At 40.5% G+C, this 12,751-nt stretch overlaps 1 protein-coding gene across 2 annotated transcripts in view; it reads left to right on the plus strand.

Annotated features, from left to right (window-relative positions):
- Window positions 1-11,433, plus strand: part of syt17 (synaptotagmin XVII) — a 28,145-nt gene extending 16,712 nt beyond the window's left edge. For both annotated transcript variants that reach the window (XM_084071651.1, XM_084071650.1), the window contains 2 exons: window positions 200-355; window positions 10,050-11,433. In XM_084071651.1, coding sequence (XP_083927777.1) covers window positions 200-355; window positions 10,050-10,246 — 353 coding nt within the window. In that variant the 3' untranslated portion in view covers window positions 10,247-11,433. The remainder of the gene's footprint in view (window positions 1-199; window positions 356-10,049) is intronic.
- The last annotated feature ends 1,318 nt before the right edge of the window (window positions 11,434-12,751 follow it).

Consider the following 12,751-nt stretch of genomic DNA (forward strand, 5'->3'; position numbering starts at 1 on the left):
TGAAAAGATGCATTGTGACGCATTGTGAGCTTGTATTTCGGTTATACTTGATTAAATGTACTTAATTACTTTACACCACTGGAAATACCTAAAATTGAAGATGAAAGTGATCAGAATGGTCACACCTCATAACAGCTACTACCTGTTTGTCCCAAATCCTGACTGTCGCTGGTTCCCTCCTGCTGCGTGCGTCCTCCAGATCCATTCGTCAAAGTCCAGCTGGTGACTGGGCTGAAGCTGGTCAAGACCAAGAAAACCTCCTGCATGCGAGGCACAATCGACCCCTTCTACAATGAGTCCTTCAGCTTCCGCGTGCCTCAGGAGGACCTCAGTGAAGTCAGCCTCGTTTTCAGCGGTGAGGGAAAACTTGGATTTATATATTGATTTGTTGTTTTATTTAATTTAGTTTAGTTTTTAGTTTATAAAACAAAGTTCCATACAAAACATACTGAATTCATCAAAAAAGAAAATCCTTGGAAAAAAAGATATAGACGGAAGCCCAAGCTTATCGTCTACCCTTTTGTTAATTAACTTAAAAGAAATACACCTTGTCCAAGTGTTCAAACACATCAATTCATTTAACTAATTTCCAGTCGACAATACAATGTTCCAAATTTATATTATTTTGTATAGCAATGACACTAGAGCACCGAAGTCTGACGTAATTTACACATTCTACCTGGGTCGTGGTTTTTCCCCCCGTTCTGAATTCCCATAGACGTCTTTAATATCGTGTCAAATAAGAACTGTGTTCCAAAAATAAACAAATGACCCGGCGGTTTTACTCTTATGGATATGAAGCATCAACTGACGGTGAGAAAACGCTAATGTTACTTCAGCCGAATTAGTAAAATTTTCGCCAGAAACGGACTGTTTCAAATATGAGTGACTGACTATCATAAACGATACAGAGCCACCTCCCTGACAATATCGCCGAGACTAGTTTGTTTATTTTTGGACCACAATTATTATATGCGACGATTCTATGATGACCCAATGTTATTCTCCATAGAGAAATTGCTTTACGACCCAGGGGATGGATGAGTGACGTCAGGACTTCTGTACTCTATTAATAACATTAAAAAAGTTAAGTCATTTAACCAAGAATCACCTTTATTTAACCAGGCAAGACAAAGTAAGAACACATTATTATTTAAATGGGGGCTAAAATAAATCATTCAGGTCTAAAGGTCTTAAACACAAAAAACAGGGGTACAATTTGCACGAGAGTCTACGAATGGAATCAAATGGACCCTAACCCATTTTTGTTAAATGAATGCTCAGTATTTTACTGAGTGTGAGCTGTTATGCAGATGGCACAATTGTGGCAGGAAGGATCCTGTGGCCAGGTGGCAGTCGACACAAAGCAATGTTTGAAACATTTGTGGGTCCACCCTGAGAGGAAAAGCCAGAGGCTGCACTGAGAGATTAAAGAGGCATTGGACAGGTTCTAGGGATTAGAGACAGTCTGGGTTGCACCAGTACCAGCCAGTAAGGAGCCTGCATGTCCACAGAAAGCATTTTGTTAGCAGAGGCGAAGCGTCATGAGGGCCAGTGGGGCCATGGCCCGGTTGGTAAAGACCCTGCCTGCCCCGTCTAGCTGCTCAAACTCCTGCGCAACAATAGACACAGCCGCCGTCCGCGACGCTCACGTTACTGCAGTGATACATTGGCTGCCCCCCTTTCGCACCTTTTACAAAGCTAAAAGCTGCCTACTCCTGCTTATCAATGGTCCAAGCGTGACTTGTTAAGTACCGTAGTCTGTAGGAGGTACAGGCTACTGTCAGATCATGTCCTAAGAGGAGTCCAAAAGAGAATGGATCCTGGGATTCATGAATTAAATTACGTTTTCCACCACTGAAGGTATGATGGTAGAGTGTGTTATTTATGTTGCTTTATGGTCGTTTAATTAATTAATTAATTCAAAAAAATTGCCCCGCACTGCATGGAGGGGGGATACAGATCCTGGCCCTGTCAACATTAGATTCCACGCTACGCGGCTGTTTGTGAGCAGAGGAGCACATTGATGTCCAGAGCGCTCACATGCAGCGCTTATTGATGGCCGCAACGTTCCCGATGTAACATCCTGTCATCTACGTCATGGTTCCCAAACCTTTTCATTTTATTTAGAGAAGCCAATTATTTTTTAATTCCCAAACCTTTTAGCTCGAGAGCTAAAAGGTAACTAGAATGGCTGTGATATTACATACTTTTCATGTATTATACCCAGTAACAGGTCACTCCCATGCCCTCCAGTGCGGCATTCTAACTTGTCTTGCTGTGTCTGTAATTAATAACCCAATAATTAATTGCTGCAAATTGGAGTTTCTTGCTATTAGCTTGGATTCCCCATCGATGATGACACTGGTATGCCGGGTTTCATTCTGAATTGTCCACAGCCCTCCTCTGAGACACAGAGTGAATAGATAAAAATGGTACCATATTATAATGAGACACAATTGGTGAGGACCATTATTTGAAGTGAACACAGGTTGAAAATTGGTGAAGTGGTCCATTACGTTTTTTTGTCATACCCAGGTCTCAAATCCTACAAATATCAATATTTGTTGCACCAAATTAACTACAAATGGTCTAGTGCAGGGGTGTCGAACTCATTTTGGGGTCCGGGCCACATTGGTCAAATGGTGACTTGATGTGGGCAGAAACCAGTTGCGGACGCGCATGTGCGCTCACACGCATTCAGTTATACAGCATTGTTTTTCAGTCTGTTGTCTCAGTCACTGCTACTAACTACAGTATATCACCTTTAAAAACATGTTATTATGAAGAAGAATAGCTACTTTAATTATTGACATTAAAAACAAAATGCAATTTGTAAGGAGCATTCAATCCAGAAATGCATTGTGTCTTTAACAAAATATATATATATATATATATATATATATATATATGAGAGAGAGAGAGAGAGAGAGAGAGAGAGAGAGAGAGAGAGAGAGAGAGAGAGAGAGAGAGAGAGAGAGAGAGAGAGAGAGAGAGAGAGAGAGAGAGAGAGAGAGAGAGAGAGAGAGAGAGAGAGAGAGAGAGAGAGAGAGAGAGAGAGAGAGAGAGAGAGAGAGAGAGAGAGATAAAACATTTAGAGAACCACATATTATAGCAGGATTTAGAAGACATTTGTGAAGACTTGCACAAATTCCCATGATTTTTCAAAAATAGCAGATCTACAAGCTCATAGTGTGGCACTCAGTGCCGCACTATGAGCTTGTAGATCTGCTATTTTTGAATAGCTAAATGAATCTTAAAATGACAGATGCTTTCCCAGATTGAATGTTAAATAGCTCTGAGCTCAAGAGAGAGAGATGAGACACACACACACACACACACACACACACACACACACACACACACACACACACACACACACACACACACACACACACACACACAGAGACAGACAGACAGACAGACAGACAGACAGACAGACAGACAGACAGACAGACAGACAGACAGACAGACAGACAGAGAACATGTCCGTGCTAGGCTGACTTCTGCGTGAGGATCAAAGAGTATATGACAATGACCGTCGAACAGGGTTTTGATATTCCACACTGTTTGCCTGTAATTGGCTTCAACATTTTGTGGCCGGGACTGACACAGCCCTGGGTAGGCCACCCAGCCTGGCGTAGACCTGCGCTCAGAGAAGCACCCTTTTCTAGTTTTAATATTTACCCTACACCAGTAGAGGGTACTGCTGCTTCTGAGTTGTTTGTGTTTCATCATGACATCATTGAAATTTCGGCTGCTAAAATATTTCAATACAAATAACATAATTGTGTCATTCTTCTCCATTCCATTTCGCCTCCCCTCTTCCATTTAAAAATATGCTTAGTCCTTTTGAGCTTCATTTGAGCGTGTTTTTTTTTTTGGTGAGGCAAAAGTAATATAACACATTACACAGAAAGTGTGATACAATGTGAGGGTGTAGACTAGGCTAGCTGACACCAACACAGAAAGTAATATTGTAATGTGACATCATTTTTTAATTGAAAGTAATAAGTCATAATATGCAACCCCTTCAGACTGAGGCACTAGGTTAATTACACAGTAAAGTCTTGCTGTGTTGGTGTGCCAGAACCTCCTGTTTGACTGGGTCATCATGTTTTAAAGTAACACCTTGTATTTAGCTGTACACGACCTCATCCTCCCACCCATCGCACCATCATTTCCCATCATGGCTAATCTGTGCTGAGACAGGATTAATTACCTGTTGTTTGTGGTTTCATACCTGATGTAACCTCGGCAGGAGACGACAATCACATAAATTCACGCAGAATTAGGCATCAGCTGTGGAATGTTTGGCTTCGCCGAGGGAAAACAAGATTAGCTGTAGAATGGCAGCTAATTAGCTCATCCATTAGTGAGAATGGGATGAATTTGACAATGCAGCAGCCAAACACTGAACCTAGTACATGATGCATAGTGCACAATAACATCTTTATTGATATATCATGTCCATTTGTTATGTACAGTATAACTCTGAGAATGTACAAATGTAACCAAATGGACTCTTACGAGTCCATTTGGTTACATTTATACACTGTCATTTATATGGCCCTCATGTTTCTGGAGATGTATATCCTGCCCTGGTCGATTGAAATATGTCTAGTTCACGTAGACAGACCAGCTCAGCCTTGTTGTTAAGAGTGTCTGCCCTGTCGTTACATTACATTAGTCATTTAGCAGACGCTTTTATCCAAAGCGACTTACAATAAGTGCATTCAACATAGGTAGGGAACGAAACTACTAATCACCAGAAGTCTTAAGTACATTTCCCGTAAAAAAACAAGCAACCAAGAGTATACCTAGCGCTAAGGTGAAAGTGCAATATATCTGCTACCTACTTTCTTAAACAGATGAGACAAAATAGCAAAATCAAGTGAGCACGAGCTAATACAAAAAGTGTATCGATTAAACAAGATCCGATAAAACAGTACAACAATACAACAATAGTTCGTACAACTAGTTAACAACAAGTAGGCCAGGCAAAGAGGAAGGGTAGTGTTTCTTGAAGAGGTGGGTTTTCAGCCTGCGGCGAAAGATGGGCAGTGACTCTGCTGTCCTGACATCAGTGGGAAGTTCATTCCACCACTGTGGGGCCAGAACAGAAAAAAGTTGTGACCGATCGACCAGAAGGACCCTTGAGTGACGAGGCAATCAGTCGCCCGAGGTGGCAGACCGAAGTGGTCGGGCAGGGGTGTAGGCATTGACCATAGGCCGGAGGTAAACGGGTTGGACTGGGGGGTAAGTCTCTGTGACAGACTAGCATCAGGTCCAGGGGGTGTACTTGTACATCAAGCTGCCCCACGTTACAGAAACACGAGATGGCTGACCTACGGGCAGACATCCCACCTCTCTCGGAAGTCTCCCGGGAAATTAGCATCTGCTCCTGGACACCTGCGAGTGGTAATAAATCTCCCGCAAATGCCGGATCCAGTCTAGAGCCCGCCTACTAAACATATGAACATATATACCAATATATGGCAAATATATGCGTAATATATGCTGCATACATGCCATATTCAGGTTCATATATATGTGCATATATGTGGATTTATATGAAATATATGTGTCATAGCTCATTATCCACATATATGTTAAACATCTATGTGTCATATAAAAACATATATATGTTCATATATTCAAACACATTTTTCCAGGGTGGGATATCTGCCTACGGGCCACATGGCTACTTACTTACTCACTTCACATAGACGTTCAAAAAGAGGTGAAAGTGACTCGTCGCCTAATATAATTTCATGACAGCTTTATGCAGGTTTTGGTCATGTTATGGTCGTGGGATAGCTCTTTGCCAAAAGATTCATGTTTCAATCGCAGTTTGATCACTCTTTGTGGCATCATGCAAATACTGCAACTTCCTGCTGAACACACCCGACTTTAGGGTCTCGACCCATCAGTTGAGACACGCTGCACGTGTATTAGAGATGTACTCCAAGTGCCGTCTCTCTGTCTCCCTGCAGAATTGATACAGACGGACTCACTGCTGTGTTAACACACACAAAATCATGAAAATGTGTGCAAATCTTTGAATACATGCATGTGTTTTTTTAAAGCTAACATTTGTAACTGAAATATTTGCTTCTGGGGGGGTCCCTGGAATAAAATATTTTCAAATGGGGGTCCGTGGCCAAATACGTATAATTTTTGGGGTCCTTGACATGAAAAAGTTTGAGAACCACTGATATACAGCAACATACTTTAAAAAAAAAAACTTTTCAAAAATCCCCAGAAGCAAAGATTTGAGTTATAAATGTCCGCTTTAAAAAATATATCTTCAAAGATTTGCCCAAATCTTCACGATTAAAAGAAAAGGCAGATCTACAAGCCCATAGTGCCACGCTATGAGCTTGTATATCTGCTATTTTTGAATAGCCCAAAGAAATCTTAAAATGACACACAGATGGGTTCCCGGTCTTAATAGGTTAAGCAGTAATTGGGTGGCAGCAGCTCAGGGGATGTATTTACACAACATTTTAAACCATCCTAGGGGGAAGCAGGAATAGAAACAGACAAAGGAGTCTTAGAGGGGAAAAGAATGAATTAAATAGACTGTAAAGGAAAGAGGAATTAATTTGAAAGACACATGGTAATCTTGAATAGCATCCAGTTTGTATTGAATTCATACAGTCATACAGTGTACTGTATACTCTGTCTGGTTCTTGCTCTGTATCGTCCTGTCTTGACCTTGAACGTGAGTCGACTCACAGTGGTGGAAACAGTACTCTCATTTTTTACTTACTGTAAGTAAAAGTCTCAATACTGCAATGTAGAAATAAGTGAAAGTCCGTTATTCAAAATGTACTTGAGTAAAAGTACAAAAGTATTGGCATCAAAATATACTTAAAGAACCAAAAGTAAAAGTACTCAATATGCAGAATGTCCCATTTCACAAGTGTTCAAAATGTATAAAAAATCTTTAGAAAATAGCAGATCTACAAGCTCACAACGCGACGTGTTTTAAGCTTGTAGATCGGCTATTTTCAAATGGCCAAAGTATAGGGATGAAGTGGTTAATGCATGTTTTGTAATAATAATCAACATCTGCAACGTAGCCTAACTAGTAACTAACGTTTTCAAATAATTGTGAAAGTACAATATTTGCCTCTGAGATGTAGTGGAGTAGAAGTAAAGGTCTTGAAAATTTCAAATACTCAAGTAAAGAAAAAAAATCCTCAGATTTGTACTTAAGTACAGTAGGCCTACTTGAGTAAATGTACTTAGTTATGTTACACCACTGTTCCCAATGAGGGTGGTACCTTGTATGATTACCTCCACTGTCAGCGTGTGATTGTGTGTGTGACTGGGTGAATGTAACACACAATGTAGGCTAAAGCGCTTTGGATTCAGACATTATAGAAATGCATATAGAATACAAACTGCACTAACTGGCTGCAAAACCAATATCACCCTGTTTTTGTGGGAAAAAAATATTTAAAAAATATATATAATAATTCTGAGTTGAATATGGAAATGTATTTTCATGTGCAACACCGGCACACAACTGAGGATATTAAATCAAACTTTTGGGTCTGAGGTGTGTACTGTGGTAGCCTACATCCACAGAACACTCAACAGTCGTGACACATTCTCTGCACAAGCATGCAAGATACAAGCGGTAGCTATAGGGGAGTTATTATGCAATTATTTCATTGTCTTTCTTTTCTCTGCGTCTGTCCAGTTTGTTGAATGAAAACAGACCTAACCAGCGCTGTATCTGTCTCTTATCAAACCACTTTGCTTCCCCCCGTGTCTCTCCTATAAGGGTCAGCTCCTTATTGTCAAACCATGGCTAAATTTAGCCAGGCCTTGTCTCACATGAGAGGGTGTGACACAGCCCACATTATTCATACACACAAACACGGCGATACAGACACGAATGCATGCAAAAAAGACAGATATGGTACCATCTTATAATGAGCATTAGTGAGGACGAACTACATGAAGATATTTATGAAAATGGGTGAAGTGGTTCTTTAGTTATATCAAGACTTTAGCCCTACCCATGCAATCAGGCATAAGACAAAATATCACTTCCCTTTTTACCTTTAACAAGTGTTTATAAATGACACATACTTCATACAGTACATGCGGACACGCCAGACATTGCCTGCGGATTACATATTGATGATGTTGATGATGATGTTGATGATGATGATGATGATGATGATGAACAACAACAGGTATGGTACAGCAGTGGTTCTCAACCTTTTTGGCTGTGACCCCCAAACTAATCGTATTTTGAACTGGGGACCCCCCAACCCTGACAAGCACTTGGAATTGTAGGAGTTGAGGCAGTATAGTTTGACTCAATTCCAGATAAATATTGTGAAAATAGCCGATCTACAAGTTCAAAACAAGATCTTCTATTTTCCCAATGTTTGCCTCTTTCTTATATTACTTCACAATTTGGCCAATGTTTGACAATTTGTTGTAGTATAGTTTGTTGATTACTTTTGACACAGAATTAAAACTTTTGCAGTATTAAAAAGGTTAAAAATTGTCACTTTAGAAATGTGCATATACATTTATACTGTAATCAAATAATGTGTGGACCCACAGGTTGAGAACCACTGTGGTACAGAACAGCAGTAACAGCACAACAACCTCATATCGTCACGAATGCAAGTAGAGCTACACTAAAGGCACTATGAAGGCCGTGCCTCTCTGAGATGGGTTATTGATTGTGCCGGAGCAGCAGCTGAAGGAATTGATAGATTGGTGTCAAAAGTATATAAGTCTATAAGACCATAGAGGGCCTACGACAAGTCACATCAGGCATGAAGTGATTTTTTGATTTTGTGTGAGTGAGTTTTGTGTTGGATTTTGAAGTCCAAGACCACTGATTACCAATGTATCGACGGATTTTTTTGTAACAAAAGGAAGAAAAGAAAGCAAGAAAAAAGAAAACTGTAAAATCTTGAAATCTATTAAGTTTCTCTTTGAGGATATTTAACTCGTAAGCAAACAAATATTGAATGAAATAACGTTTTCATAGCTAAAACTGTTAAATTAAATATATAAACTTCAATATATGAAAGGAATATGCAGGTCACTGTGATTCACCCAATGAGTCCTTGCCACAGAGTGACAGACTCTGGCGTGTTGTGGCTTCTGTCATTAAGTATTAGGATTTCTGCCTGCACCCACTCCCCTTTCCAGGGGTTTTCTTGGGCCATAAACAGACCTACATGCATCATGCATAGTATTGCGCAGCACAGTGAGTGATGTAAGCTCTCCAAGTCTCCAAACTTCTGAGTGTCCATTAGCATTAAAGTGGTGCATTTTCATGGGTGGATTACCAAACAGGCCTGCCCAGGGGCCCAAGGGGTTTCAGGGGGCCCCTAGGCCATTTCTCACCACAGAGTTGATGGACTCGGTCATTTGTGTCCCATTAGACAACACTTTCACTTTGAAGATTTCACAACAATATAAACCTTCAAAGAGACTGTTTAACCCTGCGTTTTTACCAGCTCGTACAGCAAACCTGTCTAGAAACACACGTCGAAAAGGAGGAGTGACCGTGATGTTTTGATTGGCTTGAATGACAATGTTCGTGTCACTTTTTGACCATTGGTTCGAATGGTTGAATGACAGGCTTCTTTTCCATGCTCTGGAGGGGTGGTCACATATTCCGCGCTCTGGATCTCCGACGCTGTAAGCAAGCTATTCTGCACACAGTGGCCGTTCACAGCGCTCCTCAGAGCAGACACAGGCCACTTTCACTGGCTTGTAGATATATGTATTGTGCATTGTCTTTTCGGGTTGTAAAGTTGTAGGAGTTTGCTATAGTAGCTAACTGGCAGATTAATATAGCAACAAACTGGATGCCGTCTTCTCTCTAATACCTTTAATTAAATGTAAGTGGCTTTAACCATAGCCTTATGACAGCAGTGGCATTTCAAAGAGTAACAGAATAAAACCTCAGCTTCATACCATTTTGATACGCGATAAAGTTCACAACTTTTTAACTTCATTCTCTCTCTCTCACTCCCTCTCGCTCTCTCTACCGACAGTGTATGGCCACAACATGAAGAGCAGCAATGACTTTGTGGGCCGCATTGTGATCGGTCAGTTCTCCACGGGTCCACCTGAAACGTCTCACTGGCGCCGCCTGCTGGCCTCCCAGAGGACACCAGTGGAGCAGTGGCACAGCCTGCGCTCCCGGGCCGAATGTGATCGAGTCTCGCCTGCGTCCCTGGAGGTCACATGATTGGGTCAGGGTGATGCGACGGTGGCTCTTGGGTCTGAGGTGGGGATGGGCGGAGAAGGAGGAAGAGGAGGAATGGAGGGGTCAAAGGGGATTCATTTCTGTTGAGGCAGGTGGGGAAAGATAAAGAGGTTTGCATTTCATCATCTATTGGGATGACCAGCAGTGACCATCTCAGATGGAGCAAGTTCCCTTTAGTCCATCGTCTGCATCATCAAGATGGCTGTCTTTGTCCCCCTCTGTCCTTCTCCAACGTCAACTCTGCTGTTAACCTGCTGAAACAAAAGATATGACAACAGAGTACCTGGTAGAGAAGTGAGCTTTAAATGTATCCTTGAAAACAGGCGCTAAGAACGGCAACAGCAACTCCTGGAGATGAGTACCTTTGGTCTTTTTTGTTTTGCTTTTTTTTTATTTATCACATTGATAAAAAAAAATATTGATGGGACTCAACCATCACCTCAACTGCAATCGTGGACATGCTGCTAAACTTTTGACTTCTTCTGATGTCTGCTGACTTCCAATGATCGGCTGAAAAGAAGCTCTGTCTGATTGGCTGACAAACAGGTTGAAATGCCGGATGATTGATTACTGGATGAACATGTGAGCTGACAAGTGAACACTTTGGTTTTCATGACAGTAGAACCTACAAGGCCTTATCCGACCACCATAGAAAGGAAAGACATTCAGACAGGTGAGATATATATATATATATATTATACAGTATATATGACCATATAGTGATATAAACATCAGGTAACTACTACCATCACAGATTCTGAGAGTTTAAATTTGTGTGGAAAATTCACCAAAACGCAAAGTACAGGTTTCACTGCAGTACATTAATGAAACCTACTTTTATAGCCACATAATACAGGTACATTCACCCAGCTGTCAAATGCCATCAGCCCTTTTCTAATTACATTAGAGAGGGGAAAAAATAAAACAAAATTCAGTCCAACAAATTCACATGTACACAAAGCCAGTTGTGGTCCAACAATATAGTATGTTATCATTGGCCACCAACTGCAGCTACTGTAGAATTTGGGGCTGTGGTGAAAAAAACCTTCAAATGCCCATCCAAATAATTATTATGAAAGGCTCTGTCAATGCATAGCACACGTGTTGCTGTCAATGAGCTTTTGATACTGAGGTTGTGTTATATACTGTAGCAGCTCCCTTGTGTAAACTTGCTCCTATAGTCATTGAATTATCCTGAACTTCTCCCTTAACCCATTAAAACAGGGAAAGCATCTGTGTCATTTTAGATTTTAGCATTGGCTATTCAAAAGTAGCAAGCTTGTACATCTGCTATTTTTGGAAAAAAAAAAAAAATCATCAGATTGGACAAGCAGGAACTGCTGGTGAGTGGACACTATGCTTGAGGTGAACGTGCTGAATGTGAAGTGTCTACCACCAGTGGAACAAGAGACAGAAATTCAAATTGCTTTCAGACAATGAACAACATGTTATTTTCCAGGGAGTAGAGCTTATTCATTATTATGGAAGTTGAATATAATGGTTTGACGAAAAGTCTGTGGGTGGGACGTCTGAGGGTCTGACTGTATTTCTACTGTATTTCAGCTTGGTAGAAAGGCCTAATCATCAGGGTTCTATCAACTGAATCGCAACAGAATTCACTTGTGACCGTGCAATATACTATTTTGTGTTGTTTTGTTTTGTGTGCTCAAAAAAAAAGAAATAACTGTTTCTTAAAGGTAGGGTAAGTGATATTCTTTGGTACATTTCTTTTTTTATTTGTTAAAAAGGTTAAAGTACTATATTATAATAGTAATCAAGGCTACAGAGCGTTTGTTTGGTCTCAGGGGTCTCTCCAGCTCTTCAGTAAACAGAATATAGTACATTTTCAGGTACAGTAGGAGACAACATTTAAGCCAATCAGGAGAGAGCACTGAAAACGCATTTTCTGTTTAATAAAGAGCTGGAGAGACATGGGAAACTCCTTTTACTGAACAAACACTCTATAGCAATGAGTACTATCAGAATACAGAACTATTTAACTCTTATTTTAACCAAAGTAAATCACTTACCCTACATTTAAGTGCAAGGGATTGTGTGTGTGTGTGTGTGTGTGTGGGGGGGGGGGGGGGGGGTAGTTGGTGCTAAATACCAACATTAAATAACTTGCTGTTCATTTGGCTGTTCAGCTCTTGAACACTGAATAACCAGTGGTGGAGTACTCAGATGTTTTACTCAAGTAAAAGTAGCAATATACCACAATATAAAACATACCTTTATTTAAATTTTAACTTGAGTACGTATTGGCATCAAAATCTACTTAAAGCACCCCAAAAAAAGTCCTCACAATATCTTTCAAACAGTTTCAGAATCTTTAAAAAAAATGCAGATCTACAAGCCCACAACTCCTCGCATTGTGACACGTTGGGAGCTTGTAGATCTGCTATTGTTGAATAGCCTAAGTATGATTGATTGATTGAATACTTTATTTGCAGTTTGCAAAAAAAAAGCACAGGAAAGTACACAATA

The sequence above is a fragment of the Gymnoscopelus microlampas genome (genome assembly GCF_963454915.1).
Source record: "Gymnoscopelus microlampas genome assembly, chromosome: 11".
Lineage (NCBI taxonomy): Eukaryota > Metazoa > Chordata > Actinopteri > Myctophiformes > Myctophidae > Gymnoscopelus > Gymnoscopelus microlampas.